General features: G+C 45.2%; 1 protein-coding gene across 1 annotated transcript in view; it reads right to left on the bottom strand.

Annotated features, from left to right (window-relative positions):
• PRMT8 (protein arginine methyltransferase 8) overlaps nucleotides 1-20,025 on the bottom strand; it is a 98,856-nt gene extending 78,831 nt beyond the window's left edge. The window contains exon 1 of the mRNA XM_077807407.1: nucleotides 19,777-20,025. Within this exon, the coding sequence (XP_077663533.1) occupies nucleotides 19,777-19,851 (75 nt within the window). The 5' untranslated portion in view covers nucleotides 19,852-20,025. The remainder of the gene's footprint in view (nucleotides 1-19,776) is intronic.
• Between the last annotated feature and the right edge of the window lie 250 nt (nucleotides 20,026-20,275).

The following is a 20,275-nucleotide window of genomic DNA, read 5'->3' as shown; positions in this document are numbered from 1 at the left end:
TAAAATCAAACTGACCATGGATTTATGTAAGGATATAATTCTGGCCTTCAAGAATGAAGGACCCAGTAGGCGTTGACCATATAGTAGGGAAGAACTGATAGTTTAAAGTTGCATTGAGATTTCCACGTAAAGCATTGAGATTTCCAGTTCAAATCCTTCTGTTTTATATTTTAATTATTTAATTTAGTGTCCACGTTAGGCACAATAACTCTTCAAGGAACAACTGACTTTTTCACATAATTTTTAAAATAAATAATGAAGGGTAAAATTTTCAAAAACACTTCAATGAGACTTAGGCTTCTAAGTCACTTGAGGCCAGATCTTCAAAGGTATTTAGGTGTCTAACGGTGCAGATAGGCACCTAGTGGGATTTTCAAAAGCATTTAACAGGTTAGGCACCTAATTCCTACTGAAATCAGTGGCAATTAGGCACCTACCTGCCTAGCTGGCTCTGAAAATCCCATTAGGTGCTTAACTGTCCCCAAGGTCAGAGTTAAGGATGTGCAGTTTAAATTTCAGTTTGGTGAAGGTGATAGCACTATTGAACTGAAATTGCATGTGTTAAAGAAGACGTTAGTGTGTTGGTGTGATTGAATATCATGCTGGCAGTGCGCTATAGGTTAAAGACTAGAACTGTGTTGGGTGTGACAGTTGTCTTAATATATTATTTCCTTGCTCTCTAGTGATCATTTATGAGAAAAATACACATTAGTAACCTCAATTTTAAGTTAGCAAAGTTTTTTTGTAGTGATAATATACAGTTTATGAAAAGCTTTTTACTGCCAGATAAATAGTCTGTTTTCTGATTGTTAGGGTAATAATGCATTAAATTCTGTAGCTGCCTAATCCTCATCTGATTATAAATAGGGGATATGTCTTCTCCAACCCTATGCTCACGAAACCCTAGGTGGATTTAACTTCATTAAGTAGACTTATAGCTGGTCGATAAGCAATCTTATTTTGTTTCACCACATCCAAAAAACTTTATATGCAAAGAGAAGTGACATGCCAGACATTAAGAGTTAAAGATACATTGTTGTTTTTATGTTAAGTAGAAATCTCATTGAAAGAGACTGAGCTCAGGAACCCACACCTTCAGGCCTAAGGAGTATATTCCATTCTCAACCTGTATACATAACTCCTATTAATTTCACTTTAATGCCTGTTCCAAAGCCCAATGAACTCAATGAAAAGACTGCAGCTGATTTCATCAGGATCAGACAGGTAGATTCACAAGGGACTTAGGTGCCTAACTGCCACTTTAGGTTCCTAAATCCCAGATTTAGATGCCATTGGTATTTACAAAACCCCCACTCAGCTGCTGTCTAACCCTGTAGGCACCTAAATTCACTCAGCAGCGCCTATCTTTTTGCACTAGACATTCCTTAGGCACCTCTGGGCATACACGCTGCTACCTCACTTTTGTTGTCCAGACACCTAATGCAGGAACCAGGGGAAGATAGGCATCCCTCTGCCTTTCTCACTTGCAGGGGCCTGATCCTCTAGGCATGCGTGGAGCATGCCTACCTCCACCCAGAACATCTGGGGAATGGGGGAGGACTTCCCTCATAACTTTCAAACCAGTGGTTAGGCTGGGGATGTGGAAGACCCCCAGTTCAAGTCCCCCCTCACCTCCACCTGAGGGGGAGAAAGGATTTGAACAAGGATCTGCCACCTTTCAGGTGCATTCCCTAGCCTCTGGGCTATGGGATACTCTGACAAGGGGTTCCCTCAGTCTCTCCAGTTGAAGCTGTTCCACTGTGTATAAATCATTAGAGTCATGGGAGCAGGGGGACTGGCTCCTGGGTCTCCCACCTCACACATGAGTGCCCTAACCACAAGGCTATAGAGTTATTCTCACTCTCTTTCTGGCCCAGTTAATATTTATATATTTATTTCTCCAAAGTGGAACAGCTTCAACAGGAGAGACTGAGGGAGACCTACATCACACCACCCTATAGCCCATTGGCTAGGCCAATCACCTCTGTGGTGGCAGATTCCCTGTTCAAACCTCTTTGCATTAGGCTGGGACAGGGAAGACTTGAACCAGTGGTCTCCCATACCCCAGGTGAGTACCCTACCCACTGAGTAGTTTTGAGGTGGTGACTACAGCTACTGCTTGCAAGATGAAGAAATGCCTGAAGAGTGTTCACTGCTGAGAATCCTGAGCAGAGGTAGATGCTTCCCTTTAGCCTGGACTTAGGTGCTGAACTCCCTGAGAGGGCAGGATTTAGGACACACCCCTCTCCTTCACATCTCCCATTGGCTAGCTTAGTTAAGGAGCCATTTGGCATGCTGACTTTTGTGAATCCCAGTCTTAGGGGTATAGGAAGCTTGAGCACCTAACTCAGGTTCTGTGAATCCCAGTGGTTTTCTAGAGGTCTAAAAGTTAGGCGTTGCAACTCTGAGCATCGCAATGTCTAAATCCCTGTGTGAATCTAGCTTTTTAATGCTTTTGGCCCTGATTCAGCAAGGGGCTCAGCCATGAATCTACATGGAAGCCCATGTGAAGTTCCATATATGCCAATGGAACTACTGGTGCGTAAAATTAGACTCATGCTTAATATCTTGCTGAACTGGGGCCTAATTCTAATTAACTGATCATGCTGATTAGGTCTTACGCACATGAATAGTCCCACTGAGTTAAGTGGGACACATGAATAGTCCCCCTAAATACTACCCAGTGAGAACAGAGATTAAAGAATGGGGCCCTCACACATCTCCAATACTAAATATTGTGTGGCACGATCCAAAGCTCATTGAAGTCAATGGAAGTCTTTCCATTGACTCCAGTAGGGTTTGGATTAGGCCCATGAAAAATGTTACCTATGATACAAACTTTATTGTATACCCTAATCAGTTGTTGCTAATAATGCTAACATAAACAAGAGTACAACACAATCTGTAGCGTCACATTAATACATAAGCCAGCTCTTGATAGTTCTGAAATGTCTTTCCACAGGTTTGATTGTTAAATGCGAAAGGGATGCAAGAGACCATATCACTAAAACTTTTATACACCCATGAAATCGTGTACCATAACCTTTAGAGCCTGCTGAAAAACCCATAATTTGACAAAAACCAATTTAATATGACATTTGCATCCTTAAGTAGACTCATAGGAATAGCACGTTTAATTTAACAGGGTGATTTTGAACTCACTTGGACCACTGTAAATCACAAATAATTCCATTGAAATTGATGGATTTACACCAGGGTACAAACAGTGTGTGATCAGACTGTCTCCATTTATTACTCAGTTACATTATCTGGAAACAGATCTTCCAAACAACAAATATTAAACTGGTTATATTTTTCTGCCACTTATAAGTGGCAGCAACTTCAAGAAATATTTTATGAGCACTTAGGACCGTTATTGGCCTAGTGCTTAGGAAAGGAATAGAGAGCTGGCAGGTAGAGAGATAACATGAAGGATGTACAGAGATATTTTTCCAGTGAAATAATTGCCTAGAGGCTCTCTAAATGTATGTCTCTTGTAAAAGAAAAGAATCCCCAAAGAATACAATTCCACCCTCACAGAAACAATTGACAGCACTCTTATAGCCTAAAACCATTCTTTAACTATTTCTAACTATTTTAACCTCCTATTACATTCAGGCACTCCAAAAAAAAAAAAAAAAAAACAGGGGAAGGGGTCTTTAAAAACCAGAAAAAAATGGAATGTAAGCTATGAAAAAGTAGAAATGCAAGAAATAATTTTGAGAGTTATCCGACTTTTATTACACAGGCTAACCTTTTCTAAACCAATGCTCACAAAAACACTGCACTAGTGTCACACTTGCTCTGCCCCCAATGCTTGAGGAAGAATAACATGCAGGATGGTAGATAAGGAAGATAGATACATGTAAGAAAGACAGATCAGGCCATATATAAGGCGCTCACATTGCAATCCATCTTAGTGCAAATGCAGGGCTCAGTTGGACTACTGAGAGACCCCTAATGTTGGAGGCCATGTGATACATACTCTCTATGCTACAGAGAACAAAGCTGATCAAAAAATTGGGATACTTTTCTGCAGACCATTTCAATACTTCACCAGAAATTCAAATACTGAAAAATGTTGACCTAAAATTGGAAAAATTCAGCAAAAAATTTTTAAAAATCTGTTTGAAAATGCTGCTGCAGCGCTGCATGGGAGTTGTAGTTCATGTGTCTCATGCTCCCATTTTCCTCTATACACAGGGCTCTTTGGTCAGACTACATCTCCCATGATGCACCATAATCTTGCCTTTTGGAGAGTCTTACTACACTATATTTGAACCCATGTCTACGAGTGCAGAGGACCAGTAGTTTTCCCAACAGGTGCCGCTAAAAAACAGTCCATTTTTCCCTGTGATTGTTTTGCTCTTCTCCAGCTGAGATCTGTCCTTAACTCACTCAGCTGTTCTGAAGTCGAGTATTAACGAGAACACTGTGTGGTTTAATATTCCATACAGGCTGCAACATTTAATCAAGAAATAAATTGAATGGAATAACAGCCTTAATTTTCCATATCCTTGCTTTGGACAACGAGTTAATCCTGCCAGCTGCTGAAATGCAGAGCCAGAGCTCAGGACTCAGATTTTGCTAAATGACAGGATGGAAAAGCTTCCATGGGGCGAGAGAAAAATATATACAGTGCTCAGCAAGGAGAGCTAAGATCAATCCTGAACTGAAACTGAAATGAGCACGGCTGGAAAAGACAGGAGAGCAGAAATAAACCCTGGTTAGGAGACAGGTGCTTAATCCAGCACATGCAAATAGTGTCCCTAGAAGCCATTTTAAGGATTTTCTCATATGACTGTTGCCAATGAGGAGAAGTGGCTACCTGAATGCAATTAGGAGAAATTGAGAACAGGAGACGCTCTGAGGGCCAGACGCTGACAGAAGAGAATATTCAAAGGTGTTGTTGACTGCCTCATGACATCTACTGTGTTCTTGCTAGCCTATCAGCCTGCACCACCTCCACTCCACAGCTTACTTTGCCTTACTGGATCATGAGTAACAAAGCTCCATGGTCAACACACAATATTGATTCAAATGAAACTTATCAAGCTTAGATTTGGTTAAACATTGGCAAAATGGTGCTGGAACTGGCTAAAGGTTAGTTTAACGGCGATTTCAAGGGAATGCTAAACAAAATTCGCCTGAACTAACTGAAACAAAATGTTTTGTGCTTTTCTGAATGTGATGTTCTTATCTCATCTCAGGTTGGTTGGGATGGATCACATGACTAGTCATATGGATGGTGTGCTTTCTAGTTCCATGCAATCCTGCAGTGTGTGATTAAAGGCTAGCAGAAGTCATTTTCACTCTGGTTTGCAAACAGAGAGATTGTGTTTTCCATGAGTCTCTAGGAGCTGTTGTAAAGATCTAGTTGTTTATTTACAAGCAGTATAAAGGGAGTATTGACCCAATCCCCTGGAAGTCTAATCCATCACCCAGGCCTTTGGCTCTCTGATTCCGGACATTTCTGTCAGGAAATTGAAGGGGAGAATATTTCCTTTGCTGCTGTTGCTGCTGCAGGTGCGAATTGATGACAATGAATAGCCTTAGCAGCAAGTTGCTATGAACACATCTCCCCATTCTCTTGTCTTCTACTTTACTCCTTCCATTTCAATTCCCAACCCCACTAAAGACTTTATAAGGTGGCCCCTCCCCTACTGTAGACTTACAGAACAAATTTTGTTTGACTAAATGAATTTTGTTTCAAGATACAATGGTTTTTCACTTAAGGGAAACTTCACCTTCAACGTGCTTAACTTCAGCAACATCAAGATAAACCCAGAATTACTAAAAAGAAAATGAGTACTTGTGGCACCTTAGAGACTAACAAATTTATTTGAGCATAAGCTTTCATGGCATCTGATGAAGTGAGCTGTAGCTCACGAAAGCTTATGCTCAAATAAATTGGTTAGTCTCTAAGGTGCCACAAGTCCTCCTTTTCTTTTTGCGAATACAGACTAACACGGCTGCTACTCTGAAACCTGCCAGAATTACTAAGTGCTGAAAATGGTAGAAATGAAAAGGATGAAGCATGCACGATATTCTGTGCCCAGTGAAATGTGCTTCTTCTTCCCGTCTGCTCGCCAGCCACACCAGTGGCTCGGTGCTACTCTCACACAACCTTGCCTGTAGTGAGGAAGAGTGGCCTCACTCTGGTACAGAGGAGATTAAGTCACCCTGTTGGGCGCAGCTAACTCCACCCTACACTGCCCCCTTCACAGGAAGTACAGGGGTGGGACAGGAAATATAAAAACTACATCCTGCAGTTCAGTTGGGGCTGGACCAGGGAAGGAGGCAAATGTCCCTCCGAGGGAGCTGAGCCACCAGCAGAGCGCACAACCAGCAGCGGGCAGAAAAGGCAAACCATTGCCCTGAGAGGTGGACAATACTGCAGAGGGAGTGAAAGAAGGGCTGTGAGACTGGGAACCAGGCCCCAGTGACGATGGAGCATCCCCACCAAGAGCCAGTAGGAAGTAGCCCAGGGTAACAAGACTTTGGTCCTGTTGTACTGCCAGGAGGCGATGCAGTGACCCCATGTTACCCTGCTGACCCTGTGTTGGGACCACCCATCATATCAAGTTCCCTGGACTGGGACTCAGTGGAGCAGCGTGGGCCCAGTTCTCCTTACCCCGCAGGGCTGGATGCTCACTGTCCTTTAGGCCAGAAGGACAGAGATACTGTTTATTTGCTCAGCCCACAACCAAGCGCTCCAACCATTGATTGTGGCCTGCTCAGCCCTCATCCTAGAAGGCCTGAGCCACTGACTATTGTTGTTTGCTTGGCCAGGAGGCTGGAGCTATAGACTGTTTCATCGCTCAGTCCATTCAGGAGTCCTGAGTCCCAGACGGCATTGCTTAATCTGCCCTTGCCTGGGAGGTCTGAACTTTAGCCTGTTGAATTGCACAGCTCTCAACCCGGAGTCCAGAGCCATAGATGCTAGTTGTTTACTCCAGCTAGGAGGCCTAAGAGAGAGACTATCGAATGGCTCCGCCCCCACCTACAAGGGCAGAGCCATAGCTGGCTTGATTGTTGAATCCTCACCCAGGAGGTTGATCAAGAGACCGGAGCTGTAGGCTGCCTGTTGATGTGTTGAACCCTCACCCAGGAGGTTTGAACTGTCATTTGCGCAGCCACCAGGCAGGCCGCCCAACAACTTCATCCAGCAGATATACCACTTCCCCAACACCACCAGCGGGGGTGCCCTGAGCCTGAGACACGGTAGGCTTACACTCCCGCTCTGTAGGAACAAGTTTTCAGTCCACGAAGGCAGAATTATCTAATGGCTATAGCAAGGAATTAACATATTGTCGGGCAATGAGTTCAAATCCCAGATGAATCACTCCCTCGTGGAACTATCCTCTCCAAATACATGTTACTCTGAATAACACAGGCAGGAAGTTAAGTTCACAGGGTGTCTACACTGCAAGTGAAGGGGTGATTACAGTAGGCATACCTACAATGTTTGGGAAGGCATACCGATGCAAGCTTTCATCTAGCTAGCATGGATAATCATAGTACTGATGGCATGGTGGCACAGACTGATTGCTCATGTAAAATGCTGCCAGGGACTTAGGTTGCTAGCCTATGACACCACATCTTCACTATATTGTTACCTGTGCTAGCTGGATTAAATCTAGCACAAGTATGCCTACTTGTACTACAATCACACTTATACTTGCAGTGTGGACATACCCACGGGGCTCAACCCTCAGAAATGCTGCCTGTGAAGTCAATCAAAGTTGGTGGTACTTAATATTTCACAGCATTGGGACCCTAGAGAAGAGACTAGACCCCGATGTGACTGAAGGTCAAATGTGATGTCTCCTTTTGCATCAGTTGGCTGAGCTGTACAATTAGGCAAGAAGCTAAATCTGATTGTCGGAGGGGGAGGGAAAAGAAGTGGCTTCTCGGATGTGGCCTGATCTTTGCTGTGTAAATAAATGAACAAGAAGTGTTTCACCCAAAACATCAGTTTAACATAGATTTCTGTGTTTACTATTCATTTTTTTTATAAACCCTATTTATTAAAATATTCATCTTCCATAAACACTATAAGAAAAATCATCAAAGCATGCAGGAGAAAAAACAACATGCCAGATACTCAGCTTGTGTCAGCTGGCAGAGCTCCATGGACTTCAATGGACTATGCTGATTTACATCAGCTGCTGTATGCAGCTAGACAGAAATTCTGTTTCAATAGAGAAAATGTACTCTAGTCCTGTCTCCGCATACTCCCCCAGAGACTTAATAAAGAGCTTGAATGAGGGAGAAAAAAGGCAAGATACTACACTATGGGCTTGATTCCGATCTCCATTTACACCAGTGTAACATCATTGGCTTCAGTGGAGTTACTCCTGATATACCACTGTAAGTTAGGTCAGAGTCAAGTACAGTAGGTGTATCCCATACCTCAGATCTTACATGATCTATATACAGCCCCCATCCGTAAATAGGGTCTGATAGCCTCACCATCTTTAATGTATATAGTGTCTTTAATCTGTATATAGTATCTGAGAGCCTCACCATCTTTATAATGCTCCTGTTAGGGTAGAGCTGGGGTATTATCTACATGCACCGATGGGGAACTGAGGCACAGAGAGACTCAAGGTAGATCTACACTTTGAGATGGGGGTGTGATCCCCAGCTCAGGGAGGCATACCCACACTAGCTAGCTCTGATCAAGCTATTACGCTAAAAATAGAGAGGCTAACCAGCCTGAGTACATGCCTAGCATCTCAAATGGGTACATACTCAGGTCGGCTAGCCCCTTGTGCTGCCACGGCTATCCTTTATATTTAGCGCACTAGCTCCCATTGTCCTAGCGTGTCTCCTTGAGTTGGGAATCACATCCCCAGCTTGAAGTGTATACGTACCCTCATTTACTTGCCCATGGTCACACAGGAAGTCTGTGGCAAAGCAGGAAGCTAAATGTGGGTTCCCAATTCCGAGGCCAACACCTTAACCTTAACGCTTACTTCTCTATTTATTGTGCCCAGGTCTAAGATTTCAGCTAAGAACTTTTTCTCTCCATAATTTCCTTGCATATGTTTTGTTACTGGAATCTTCACTTCTGACTGGAAAGCCAAGACAATCAGATTTATTTATGATGCCATAACGTTTCACTCTCAGAATACAAGGAGAAATTATTTTCCATCACTGCACTTAACAGAGTTTTCAAAAAAGCAGTCTTGGCAGTGATTGTCTGAATCCTCCTCCTTTCCAATTCTGATGTCTAGCTCTCCAAATTGTTAATCCAATGAAACCAAAATAATCCATCTTCCATTCCAATTTTTCAAAGCAAGACTCAATTTTTGTGTTTGCAGACAAAAGGGACAACATTTTCGCTGCCTTTTAAAATTATGTCTTTATTTTATTAGATTGAGGCGAAAGACATCTCCAGGACCACAAGGTTCAATACACTCTCCATCATAAAGCCCATATAATTTCCTATTACATTATAGGAGCTAAATTGTGTCCAGCTTTTGCAGATGCTCAAGGGTGGGGAAAAGGCTCAAGGGACTTTCCACTCATTTGTGCCTCTGTGTAGCAGCAGAACACAGTCATATTCTCAGTGCTCAGGACACACAAAATCTCCATGAAGACAGTACTCACAAGTGACATTAGCTGGCCATGAGAAGGGGTAGAGGATTGCCCACTGCATGCTTTCTAAGAGTGGGCAACTGCTGAACTGCAGGTGGCATTGTACCTCTGTGAGGGCACCGCTGTAGCATGCCAGTACACATCTGGCTCTAGGAGTAGTTCCCTTGCTCCTTAATATGGACGTGTGTTTATGTTATTGTATTTAGGGAATATTCCCACAGAGGAAAGAAAAATGGGTTAGGAAACCCCAAGTTATCACAGAACTTAAAATCCATCTGGCCCTTCCCTTCAGTCCCCAAAATACAGGCTTGACTGTAAACCAGGTGCTGTTGCTGAGCATCCAGCGTGGCCAGTGAAGTCAATAGGAGTTGCAGGTATTTAGCTCCTATCTGGCTCATTCACTTAGGCTTCCAACTCCCAGAAACAGCCTATGAGTCTTCTGAATAACAGCCAGCTTCTCTGCCCATAGGCTTTAGATTAAATACTTCTGGCACCACGCTCAGGAGCAGCGCACAAAGAACGCTACGCAGCTTCTCCACGCATAAACAGCCAGGCAGAAGCAAGTGCTGGCAACCTGTTGGTTCTAGTCTGGGAACCAAGACTAGACCAAAGTCAAGCGTGCTGCTGAAGCTGGTGGGCAGCGTACTAACCAGCAGAATGCTCTGAAATCGGAGCCCAAAGCAACTGACTTTGCCATTCACCGGCCACTACTATTTTTATCGGTGATCTAAAAATAGTTTACAAGTAAAAGAGGTTAGTGTAATGTCATGACTAGAATGTGCCCTGTCCCTTGTCCCCTCCTGGTACCTTTGGGAACAAAAGTCTGCTACCCTCCTAGCACAAATCACCACAAGCAGGGCAAGGAGGGCTGGGTGGAAGGGAGGCAAAAGTACTAATTCCATTCTCCACGCTGACCCAGCCAGCCAAGCGGCAGCAGATTGGTCCATCCTAAAGGGGACAAGTTATCCCCCATCTGCCTACTGAACCATCTAGTGCCAGTCACTGTCAGAGACAGGACACTGAACTAGGTGGACCAAAGCTCAGATCCAGGATGGCAATTCCCATGTTCCTGTGAAGAGTACACACTCTCCATGCACTCCTCCATGCACACTCCTGGAGCTCTCTTGGGTTAGTGTAGAACAACAACAGCCTCAAAGCAAGCACAATCCGTCCCTTAATGACCCCAGGACAAACAGCACATTCTACACTACAAAACAGCATATAGAATCATAGAATATCAGGGTTGGAAGGGACCTCAGGAAGTCATCTAGTCCAACCCCCTGCTCAAAGCAGGACCAATCCCCAACTAAATCATCTCAGCCAGGGCTTTGTCAAGCCGGGCCTTGACAATATGAGTAATTAGACCGGACATCAACAAATGTGCTATAGTGAATGACCCTATACTGGCAAGGAAACAGACCAGAGGATCCAGTAGGTCTTGTCTATCTCTAAGTTCTATGATTCTTATTAAATATAAACATTCCTGGATCTTATTTTATATTATTAATGCACACCCCAAAATACCTTCATTATAATGAGTCAGGATAACAATGTAGGAGATGCCCTAATTCTGGGAACATCCTGACTTTTTAGTGTTTGATTTCACAACCCTGAACGTTGTATTAATTCTGAGTAGGGATAGAGAGCATTTAATTACACTGGGCATAATCCTCACTTTAGCCAAATGTATGTCCTGCACAACTGGAGTGGGGAGGGGAACGTGGTTCTCAGCCAGAGTTCCATTCCCCCAATCCTGGACTGGCTAAAAACCAAAACAGCCCCCACTATAAATTAGAGCATCTGAAGGGGTAGTCTAAGTTATACTGGCTGCAGAGGCAAGGCACCAGCTGAGGATAAGATGGAATGGGATGCTCTCTGCTTTGCTCCCTAATCAAGCTCTACACTACTTGAACATTCCCCTGTGTCAGTGGGAATTCTCAGGTGCCCCTTTAGGATAACTTTCTGGCTGCTTTTCACTGTCTCAGCAGCACAAAGCAGCTGGAGTAGAGCTAGCTGGGACGTCTCTGGAAAAAAATATGGGTTTTTTATCAGAAAATGCTGATTTGTTGAAATCAAAAGTAGTTGCAGGGCAGGGTCAATTTCCACGACTCTCCCAAGTCAATACCTGTTTTAACCTAAGTTTCAAAATTATCGAAACACTTGACCCAAGCTGAAATGGTTTTTGGTGTATCAATTCACAAACATTTTCACAATTTTGACTTTTAGTCCTGATTTGGGATGAGAAAAATATTCAAAATCTCAAACTCCCACAGGATGGGAACACTGTTTCCCGGACAGCTCTGACTGGAGCATGGGCTAAGGATCTGGTCCATACAACTCAGATACGCTGTTTATCATCACAGCTGGCATTGCAACTGTCTGCTCTCCAGTGTTACAAGATTCTGGGACACGTGACCGCTCAATACAGTTGAAAGACATGTCACAAGCTGTTTTCTCAGTGGTGACATGCTACAACCCGGCTGGCACTGTGCCTCAGAATGAGTCAGAGTCCATCATCACTTCCACTACCCTCCTGTCCCATCTCTCTTGGTGTAAGCAACTTTCATTCGGTGGTATTCTTTCATGCATGGAGTTCTGAAGTCATGTACTGAAACAAATAACATTATGCTTATCTAGTGTTTTTCATCAGTAGGTCTCAGAGCACTTTACAATGGATGTCAATATCATTATCCCATTTTACAGATGAGGAAACTGAGACAATGATTTGTCCAAGGTCAACCAGCTGGCCAGCCGCAGAGCCAGGAATAGAATCTGCGTCTTTTCAGTCCCAAACCAATGATCTAGCCACTAGGCCATGCTGCCTCTTGCAATAGCAAAAATCTTCCTAATAGGTTTTTAGTTTGTGTTGAGTTTTACTTTAATTACTCATTGAAAGGCAAATCCCATGCCACAGGAGTGCCTGGGAAATGAAATCATACTCATGAGCCACAAAGTAATTGTGGAGACTCAGGGCTGCAAGTAGCCATCACAGTTTTCCCACTCATCCATCCATAGTGGGGTGGCTGGTGGATTTGTGTGGTTGCAGATCCACTGAGCTTCTCATTAACACAGACCACCTTAATGTCTTCATCCACCGTGGCAGAGAAGGAGCTTTCACAGATCTGGGCTCTGCAGTATTCAGAGTTCACATCCATATTTAAGGACTACTGGCATCCTGCATACCAGGGGGTACAGCAGAATCACATGATTTTCATTGTGTCTGTGGCCCTCTGTACCCATGGAAGAGAACCAGGACTTTCTGTAAGTATAGAGGGAGGTTGATGTAAATGGTGGATTCTCTGTAACTTGAAGTCTTTAAACTAGGATTTGATGCCTTCAGTAACTCAGCCAGAGGTTAGGGGTCTATTACAGGAGTGGGTGGGTGAGGTTCTGTGGCCTGCAATGTGCAGGAGCTCAGACTAGATAATCACGATGGTCCCTTCTGATGTTAAAGTCTATGAGTTGAGGCACTAGACTGGGACTCAAGAGATTCATTTCTTGGCTCTTCCACACACATCCTGTGTGACCTTTAGCAGATCACTTAATCTATCTGTTCCCCATCCGTAAAATGGGGATATTAGTACTTCCTTTCTCCCATCCTTTATTTAATCTCTTTAGATGTTGAGGTCTTCAGGGCACAGGCTGCCATGCTGTGTGCTTGTACAGCAATTAGCACAATAGGAGCCCGGTTTCAGCTGGAGCATCTAGGTTCTATCGTAATAAAAATAGGGCTATTACAGGGACTGCAAAATGCAGTAAAGTGGGGGGCATAGATTTCTCCCCCTGCCTGACCCTCCTCTTCCCCTCTCAGACACCTCATCACCACCAGCAACCTGACCCTCCTCTCCTCAGCCCATAAACCTCTACACCCACCCCATCCAAATTTGAGTGAGTGGTGTTGCAATCTGGCACACAGGGTTGCAACACCACACACGTCTGATCCAGCCAAGAAGTGGTTGGGCTCTGGCCCATGTACTCCTGCCCCCAAATCCACAGCCTATGGACTATGACATCAGTCAGAGATGTAAATGGTACATGTGGATGAGTATAATCATTGGATGGTTTATTACAGGGGACTTAGACTTCAGCTATGTATATAACCCCTATCACTATAGCAGTCAGGTTATAAAGTCCTTGTATCACTCATGCCTTCATGCCTTTTTTTCACACTACTCCCTGCACCTTGAACAGCCACTGACAAGGGTCAGGAAGGAATTTTGTTCCTGCCAATGTATGCTGGGAGATTATTTTTTTTTAAATTTCTTTCCTCTGAAGTATCAAAGTTGGTCACAAATGGAGATAGACAGAGTGGGCCAGGGACTCTGAGGTGACTTTGAGTATTCTCTCTCTCGGGTACTTGGCTGGCTGGCTCTTGCTCATATACTCAGGGTCTAACTGATTGCCATATGTGGGTTGGGAAGGAATGTTCCCCCAAGTCAAATAGGCAGTGACGCTGGGGTTTTTTAGTCTTCCTCTGCAGCACGTAGGTGTGGGTCATTTGCCAGGATTATCTCTGTACATCTCACTTAATTATTTCCCTGACATTCCAGAAGCCTCAGGCACTGGTGCATCTCAGTCTCTCCTAGTCTCTGCCTGTGGCACACAATTGTCAAGTTTCCTGACAATTGTAATACTTTGGTCTTGTTTCAGTTGTTCAGTTTAGTGTGCAGGTGCTGGGTGGTACTGGGAGCCTGTGATGTATAGCAGGTCAGATTAGATAATGTGGTGGTCCCTTCTGGCCTTACACTCTATAAGACTATGCATCAAGCACACACCGTCTCCTCCTGAAATCTCATGTCTTTAGACTTGTTTTCCATTGCTAAACTCAGCTCTAGAACAGACATCTCCTTCCTCCATGCCCATTCACATTAAAAGAATAGACCAAGCAATCCATGCAAGTGCAACAATAGGGATTTTTGGGACACTTCGCATAAATGCTCTTCCAAAAGCAATTTCTCCTTTCCCTTTATTTTCTATCTTTCTGTCTTCCATTATTGCTATAGGGCCCATTTCTGAACCCATTACTCACATAAGCAGCCCCACTGATGTAAATGGGACTGGTCATGTGAATAAGGATTTATAAGATCAGTCCCATAATTGAGGCACTGATCCCAAAGCCCTATTCACATGAATAGCCCTACACTGAAGTCAGTGGGATGGTTCCTGAGAATAAAGCTCTGCAGTATTGGCTTTTGGACTGTACACTCGTCAGGCAGAGACCTGAGCCAAATCTTACAAGCCAGCCATGAGATGAGCTTCCATTGACTTCACTGTGAATACTATGCACAGAGGGCTTTTGGTTTCAGCCCCCCGTCTTTTATTTTTCTGTAAAGCACCATGCGCACCCAGGGTGCTGTATAAATAAAGAAATATAAAAGGCCCTGCAAATGAATTTCTTTGTAGAAATGTTGGCAAATAGAGCTCTAATGGCCTTCTCATACATAAATACAGGGCTTGATACAATGCCCATTGAAGTCAATGGTGGGGCTCTCCTTCACTTCATTGGACATTGAATCAGGCCCATAGGACTATATCCACAAAGGGGACTTACACTCAGCATTGCAATGAGTAACTTCAGCTGCCCTGGTACCCAGCGGAAGCCTCAGCCCGAGGTTAGGCACTCTGGCTCCCCACATACTGCATGGGGAGAATTAGACTCCTAAGAATGGTTTCAGAGTAACAGCCGTGTTAGTCTGTCTTTGCAAAAAGAAAAGGAATACTTGTGGCACCTTAGAGACTAACCAATTTATTTGAGCATGAGCTTTCGTGAGCTACAGCTCACTTCATCGGATGCATACCGTGGAAACTGCAGTAGACATTATATACACACAGAGGCCATGAAACAATACCTCCTCCCATCCCACTCTCCTGCTGGTAATAGCTTATCTGAAGTGATCATCAAGTTGGGCCATTTCCAGCACAAATCCAGGTTTTCTCACCCTCCGCCCCCCCACACACAAACTCACTCTGCTGCTGGTAATAGCCCATCCAAAGTGACCACTCTCTTCACAATGTGCATGATAATCAAGGTGGGCCATTTCCAGCATAAATCCAGGTTTTCTCACACACACCCCCATACACACACCAACTCACTCTCCTGCTGGTAATAGCTCATCCAAAGTGACCACTCTCCCTACAACGTGCATGGTAATCAAGGTGGGTCATTTCCAGCACAGATCCAGGCTTTCTCACCCCCTCCCCCCGGGGAACACACACACACACATAAACTCACTCTCCTGCTGGCAATAGCTCATCCAAACTGACCACTCTCCAAGTGTAAATCCAAGTTTAACCAGAATGTCGGGGCGGGGGGGTAGGAAAAAGCAAGGGGAAATAGGCTACCTTGCATAATGACTTAGCCACTCCCAGTCTCTATTTAAGCCTAAATTAATAGTATCCAATTTGCAAATGAATTCCAATTCAGCAGTTTCTCGCTGGAGTCTGGATTTGAAGTTTTTTTGTTGTAAGATAGTGACCTTCATGTCGATGATTGCGTGTGATTCAGAGAAGCCAGCACGCTGAGCAGGGGGCCACCTAAGCTAGCCAGAAGTGAAATGTTGAGGAGAAGGGTGTGGCCAAGCCTTGGCCCTCAAATAGAGTTAGGTGCCGACATTTGGACTGGAGGAAGATGCCGATCTCCACCTGGGCTTCACAGCTGTGAAGCCGTTAAGTACGCAAGCCAGCTCAGTTCTTTCTCAAAAAAAAAGAAAAAACTCAGGAGGAGGTGATGACCTTATACCCTGTAGTCCAGTGGTCAGAGCTGGTACTTGGCCCCAGCCCTCCTACCTCCAGGTGATTTCCCTACTACCTGGGCTATGGCATATTCTGATGTAGGGCTCTCTCAATTTCTCGTGTTGAAGTTGTTTCACTGAATATAAAATAAACATTTATTGGAGCTGGAACCTGGGTCTCCCCGGTGGGTGCCCTAACCACTGGGGTATAGAGTCATCCTCACCCAATGAATATCGCATTCTTTATACAAAGTGGAACAAATTCTACTAGTGAGGGGCACCACCTGCTCCTCCAGTATTGTTTTGTGCAGGGGGCAATGCAGTAGGTGTGCTCTTAAGTGGCCTCTAAAAATCCCTTCTAGATCAGGCCCCACAGGCAAGATAGGTGGGGGATTTTGAGGATCCCACTAGGGCTTAGGTGCTGAGAAGCCAAGCAGCAACAGGATTTAGACAGATTTGTGCATGCCCACACACAGAAATTTAGGCACCATGTTGACTTTGCCAGGGCAACGTTGGCATCTAAAGAATGTAAGTGTCTACAGGGTTAGTCAGCAGCTGAGCAGGGGAGTTGATCTAAATTTTTGTGTTAGATGCCTAAAGTGGCATTTTGGCACCGACATCCCTTTGCGGGTCTAGCCTATAGTGCATATAAAACAGTGTTAACACTGTAAATGTCTAGAAATTGATAAAATATGGGCCTAACCCTGTAAATCCCCTACTGGCATGAATAGTCCTCCTTTACTCACAAGTAGTCCCATTTATTTCACTGGGGTTTCTCGCATGAGCAGGAGTTTCTGGGACTGGGTCTATATTTCTCTTATTTTTTTTTTAAACTCAGTACGGTATAAGAAAAGTGCTTGACATACAGTATTTGTAGCCAGGATGATCTTAAATAATGCTGTTATATGTGTGGTGAATTTCTGTAATCCACTATCCTTTATCACAAAATGGTAATGCTAAATGTATGTAATTGTCTTATTAAGAGCTTCAGATCAATATGAGTAAGACCCAGGTGATTTTAGAATAATTTGGCAGTGATGTTTTGGCTATTTGTTAACTGTTTTAACTGCTCATCCCTCTGAGTGTCTCACTTTTTTTATATACTGCCTGTCACCCTAGTACCTTAGTGCTTTAGAAAATTAAGAGTATGGGCCAGATCACCAGCTGATGTAAATCAGTGTCACTCCATTGACTTCAGGTGGAGTCAGTTGACACCAATTGAGGATACTACATAACTTCATTATGATAAGAACACAAACCAAGGGCCCTATCTTACATTCTTTCTGCTTCCAAAACAGCCCCTGGCTTCTGGATGAGCTTGGGGAGGGAGGCTCAGGGAATGCAGGTTTGAGCCCCAACTCGGCATCTTATGGTTTTACTGAATAAGGATGTTTGATAGTTAACTAGTTTCAAAAATACACCAATATTTAATCTGTTGCATTTCTAATTATGTGGGGCTCTCGTTCTCGCTCTCTCCTTTTTAAAAATTAAGAAACGTTAACAGCTGAAAATTAAGCTAATAAACGAGACAATATTTTACCAGATGTTATCAATGCATCCTTGCTGGCTTCATGCACAGACATATACAATAGAAAATGTCTATCTGCACTAGTCCAGTCTATAATTTTGCTCTCGTTTCACAAATCTTGCATTTGCATAGATTATAACGAGCAAAAAACCTAGCCCGTAACCAGGATACACTTCCTTTCCGAGTGCATTTTTTTTAAGAAAGCCATCCCTGCAGATGCATAATGCAGTGGGTGCAGCGTTGCACAAGACAGCAGGAGAGGGGATAGACACCCCCCCCCAAAATGCATCGATATCAAGTTTAGATGGAAGAGAGAAAGTTAATGCGTTCAGCTCCTATGTCCCTCCCCGCACTCCCGCCCCCATTTAAGGACAATGAAGGGTTCTAAAAGTAAGCAGCTGGGCTTATCTCCTCTGCCTCCAGTACTGGGCAGGAATCTGGGACCTCTGGTACAGTACGTGCTATCCGTACTAGGACAGTTTACAGATGTGCTGCCTGACTCCTTGCTATTTATAGCAGCCTCTTCTACCACGGTACTCGAGGGGGTTGTAACGCAGGAGCAGGCATGCTCCTTTGATTTATTGCTGGAATTATATTCGTTTAAGACAACTCCGCTCTTCTCATAGCAGGGCGAGTGAAGCACGTCCCTGGACCTTTACCACACACACCCGTTTGCAGAGATTAGTGTCCCTACCCACGCAGACGCTGTTAGGATTCACTGCAAAGGAGACGGAGGGGGTCTGGGGCTAATCCCTTTTAAATAGCGGTAAAAGAGGGGAAACAGACAGAAGCTCGGGCTCGTGCCTTACCTCTGCAGGGATATTAAGAGAATGGAGGTCAGCTGTGTGTGTGTGTGAGAGAGAGAGAGAGAGGCTGAAGCGGAATAGGAGTGTGAGTTGGTTAGCATGCAATACCATGATGGATACACATTTCACGGCGCTGCATATCGGGTAACCATACGTTAAATATTCAGCAAGAGCACTGGGCATAGCCTATTAATAGAAGCCGAGCGTTTGGCGCTCGCTCGCTCTCCCACAGGCAGGCAGCCGGAGGATTTGATTCTGCCTCTTTTCCCCCGGGAGCAAGAGACGAGCCACAGCCCCTGGAAAGCCTCCGCCAGGTCACGGCGAGCTCAGTGAGTATCAGGTGCTACTGACCCCATTACCGCTCGGACGCGTCTCCAGAGGAAAGCAGGGCAAGGCTGGGGGAGGCTGCTAAAGGACACGGAGCTAACGCCAAAATATTCTCTCTCTCTCTGCAGCACCCTGGAGAGCTCCTAGGGGCGGCTCACCAAGCCATGCGAGAGCCTTCTCCACCGCCCCGGCCAACCCGCCAGCTTGCACGCGGAGCCGGGGGCTCTGCTTCCTTCCCCGTGGCAGCCGCGCTCGGAGCTCTCCCAGGTGCTGCAGACACCCGGCTCCCTAACTCCCTGGCAGGTCTGCGAAGAGCTGCCCGGGATGCTGCGGAGCTCTGCCTCCTCCTCCTCCCCCCCCGCAAACAAAACCACTCGGAGCTCGCGGAGCTGTCCGGAGACGGCGCCCCTCCTCCCCTCCCCAGCCCCCTGCACACCCGGCTGCCCAGCGCTTGCCTGAGGAGCGTTTGCTCCGTCCAGGAACGGCCCAAGAGCCCAGCGCTTCCTTTGCCCGAGCCGCAAAGCACTTGGAGCTGCTTCGGATCAAAGCCTGCCGCCGGAGGGCAGGGCAAATTGAGGCGGAAAGTTCTTGACATGTAGGGCTGGACGCACTGCTCGCGAGGAACCCAGCCAGGGCAGGGGCCATGCAAAAACGCAGCCGCCACCGTGGCAGGAGCAAGCAGAAGGCGCGGGGAAAGTTTTGCACCTGCTGCTGCTCGCGGGGGGTGTGTCCGGGGATGGGGGTCCGGGGGCCAGGTCCCTGTGCCTCGCTTCCTTACCTCGGTGTTCTCAGTAGCATTCTCCGCCATTTTCCTCCTTAGGAGCAGGCAGCGGGAGGAGTGTTTCATTCCCATAAGAGCCAGCCAAGGGGTTGGGGCTTGGGGCTGTGTGCTTTTTTTTTTTTTTTTTTTTTTTTTTTTTAAGATCTCCAAAACCTGGCACACGCACAAAAAGGCAACAAATTAATTTGCTTTGTCCTTTCTGCTGCCTCCACTGGCACCAATTTTCCTTTGACACTTCCAAGCTCTTCTTCCCTTTCCCCCTCTTTTCCGCCTCCACCAAGCTCTTGAGATGAGTTAGGAGGCAACCCCCTCTTCAGCTTACACTAAAGGCTGCCGGGCTGCGCGTCCTGCTCCCTCGGAGAAAGCGATCGGGCTAAAAAGGCAAGAAGCACCAACTAAACTGAACTTGGGCGTGCAGTGACCAGCGGGGCATCTTTGTGTCCTGTGGCTAATCTTCCAGAGGCAAAGGGAGCCAGAGACAAAGCAGCGGGGCCAG

This window comes from Eretmochelys imbricata, chromosome 1, assembly GCF_965152235.1.
Source record: "Eretmochelys imbricata isolate rEreImb1 chromosome 1, rEreImb1.hap1, whole genome shotgun sequence".
Lineage (NCBI taxonomy): Eukaryota > Metazoa > Chordata > Testudines > Cheloniidae > Eretmochelys > Eretmochelys imbricata.
The sequence above is the reverse complement of the archived record's forward strand: the minus strand, read 5'-3'. Positions and strand labels throughout refer to the sequence as shown.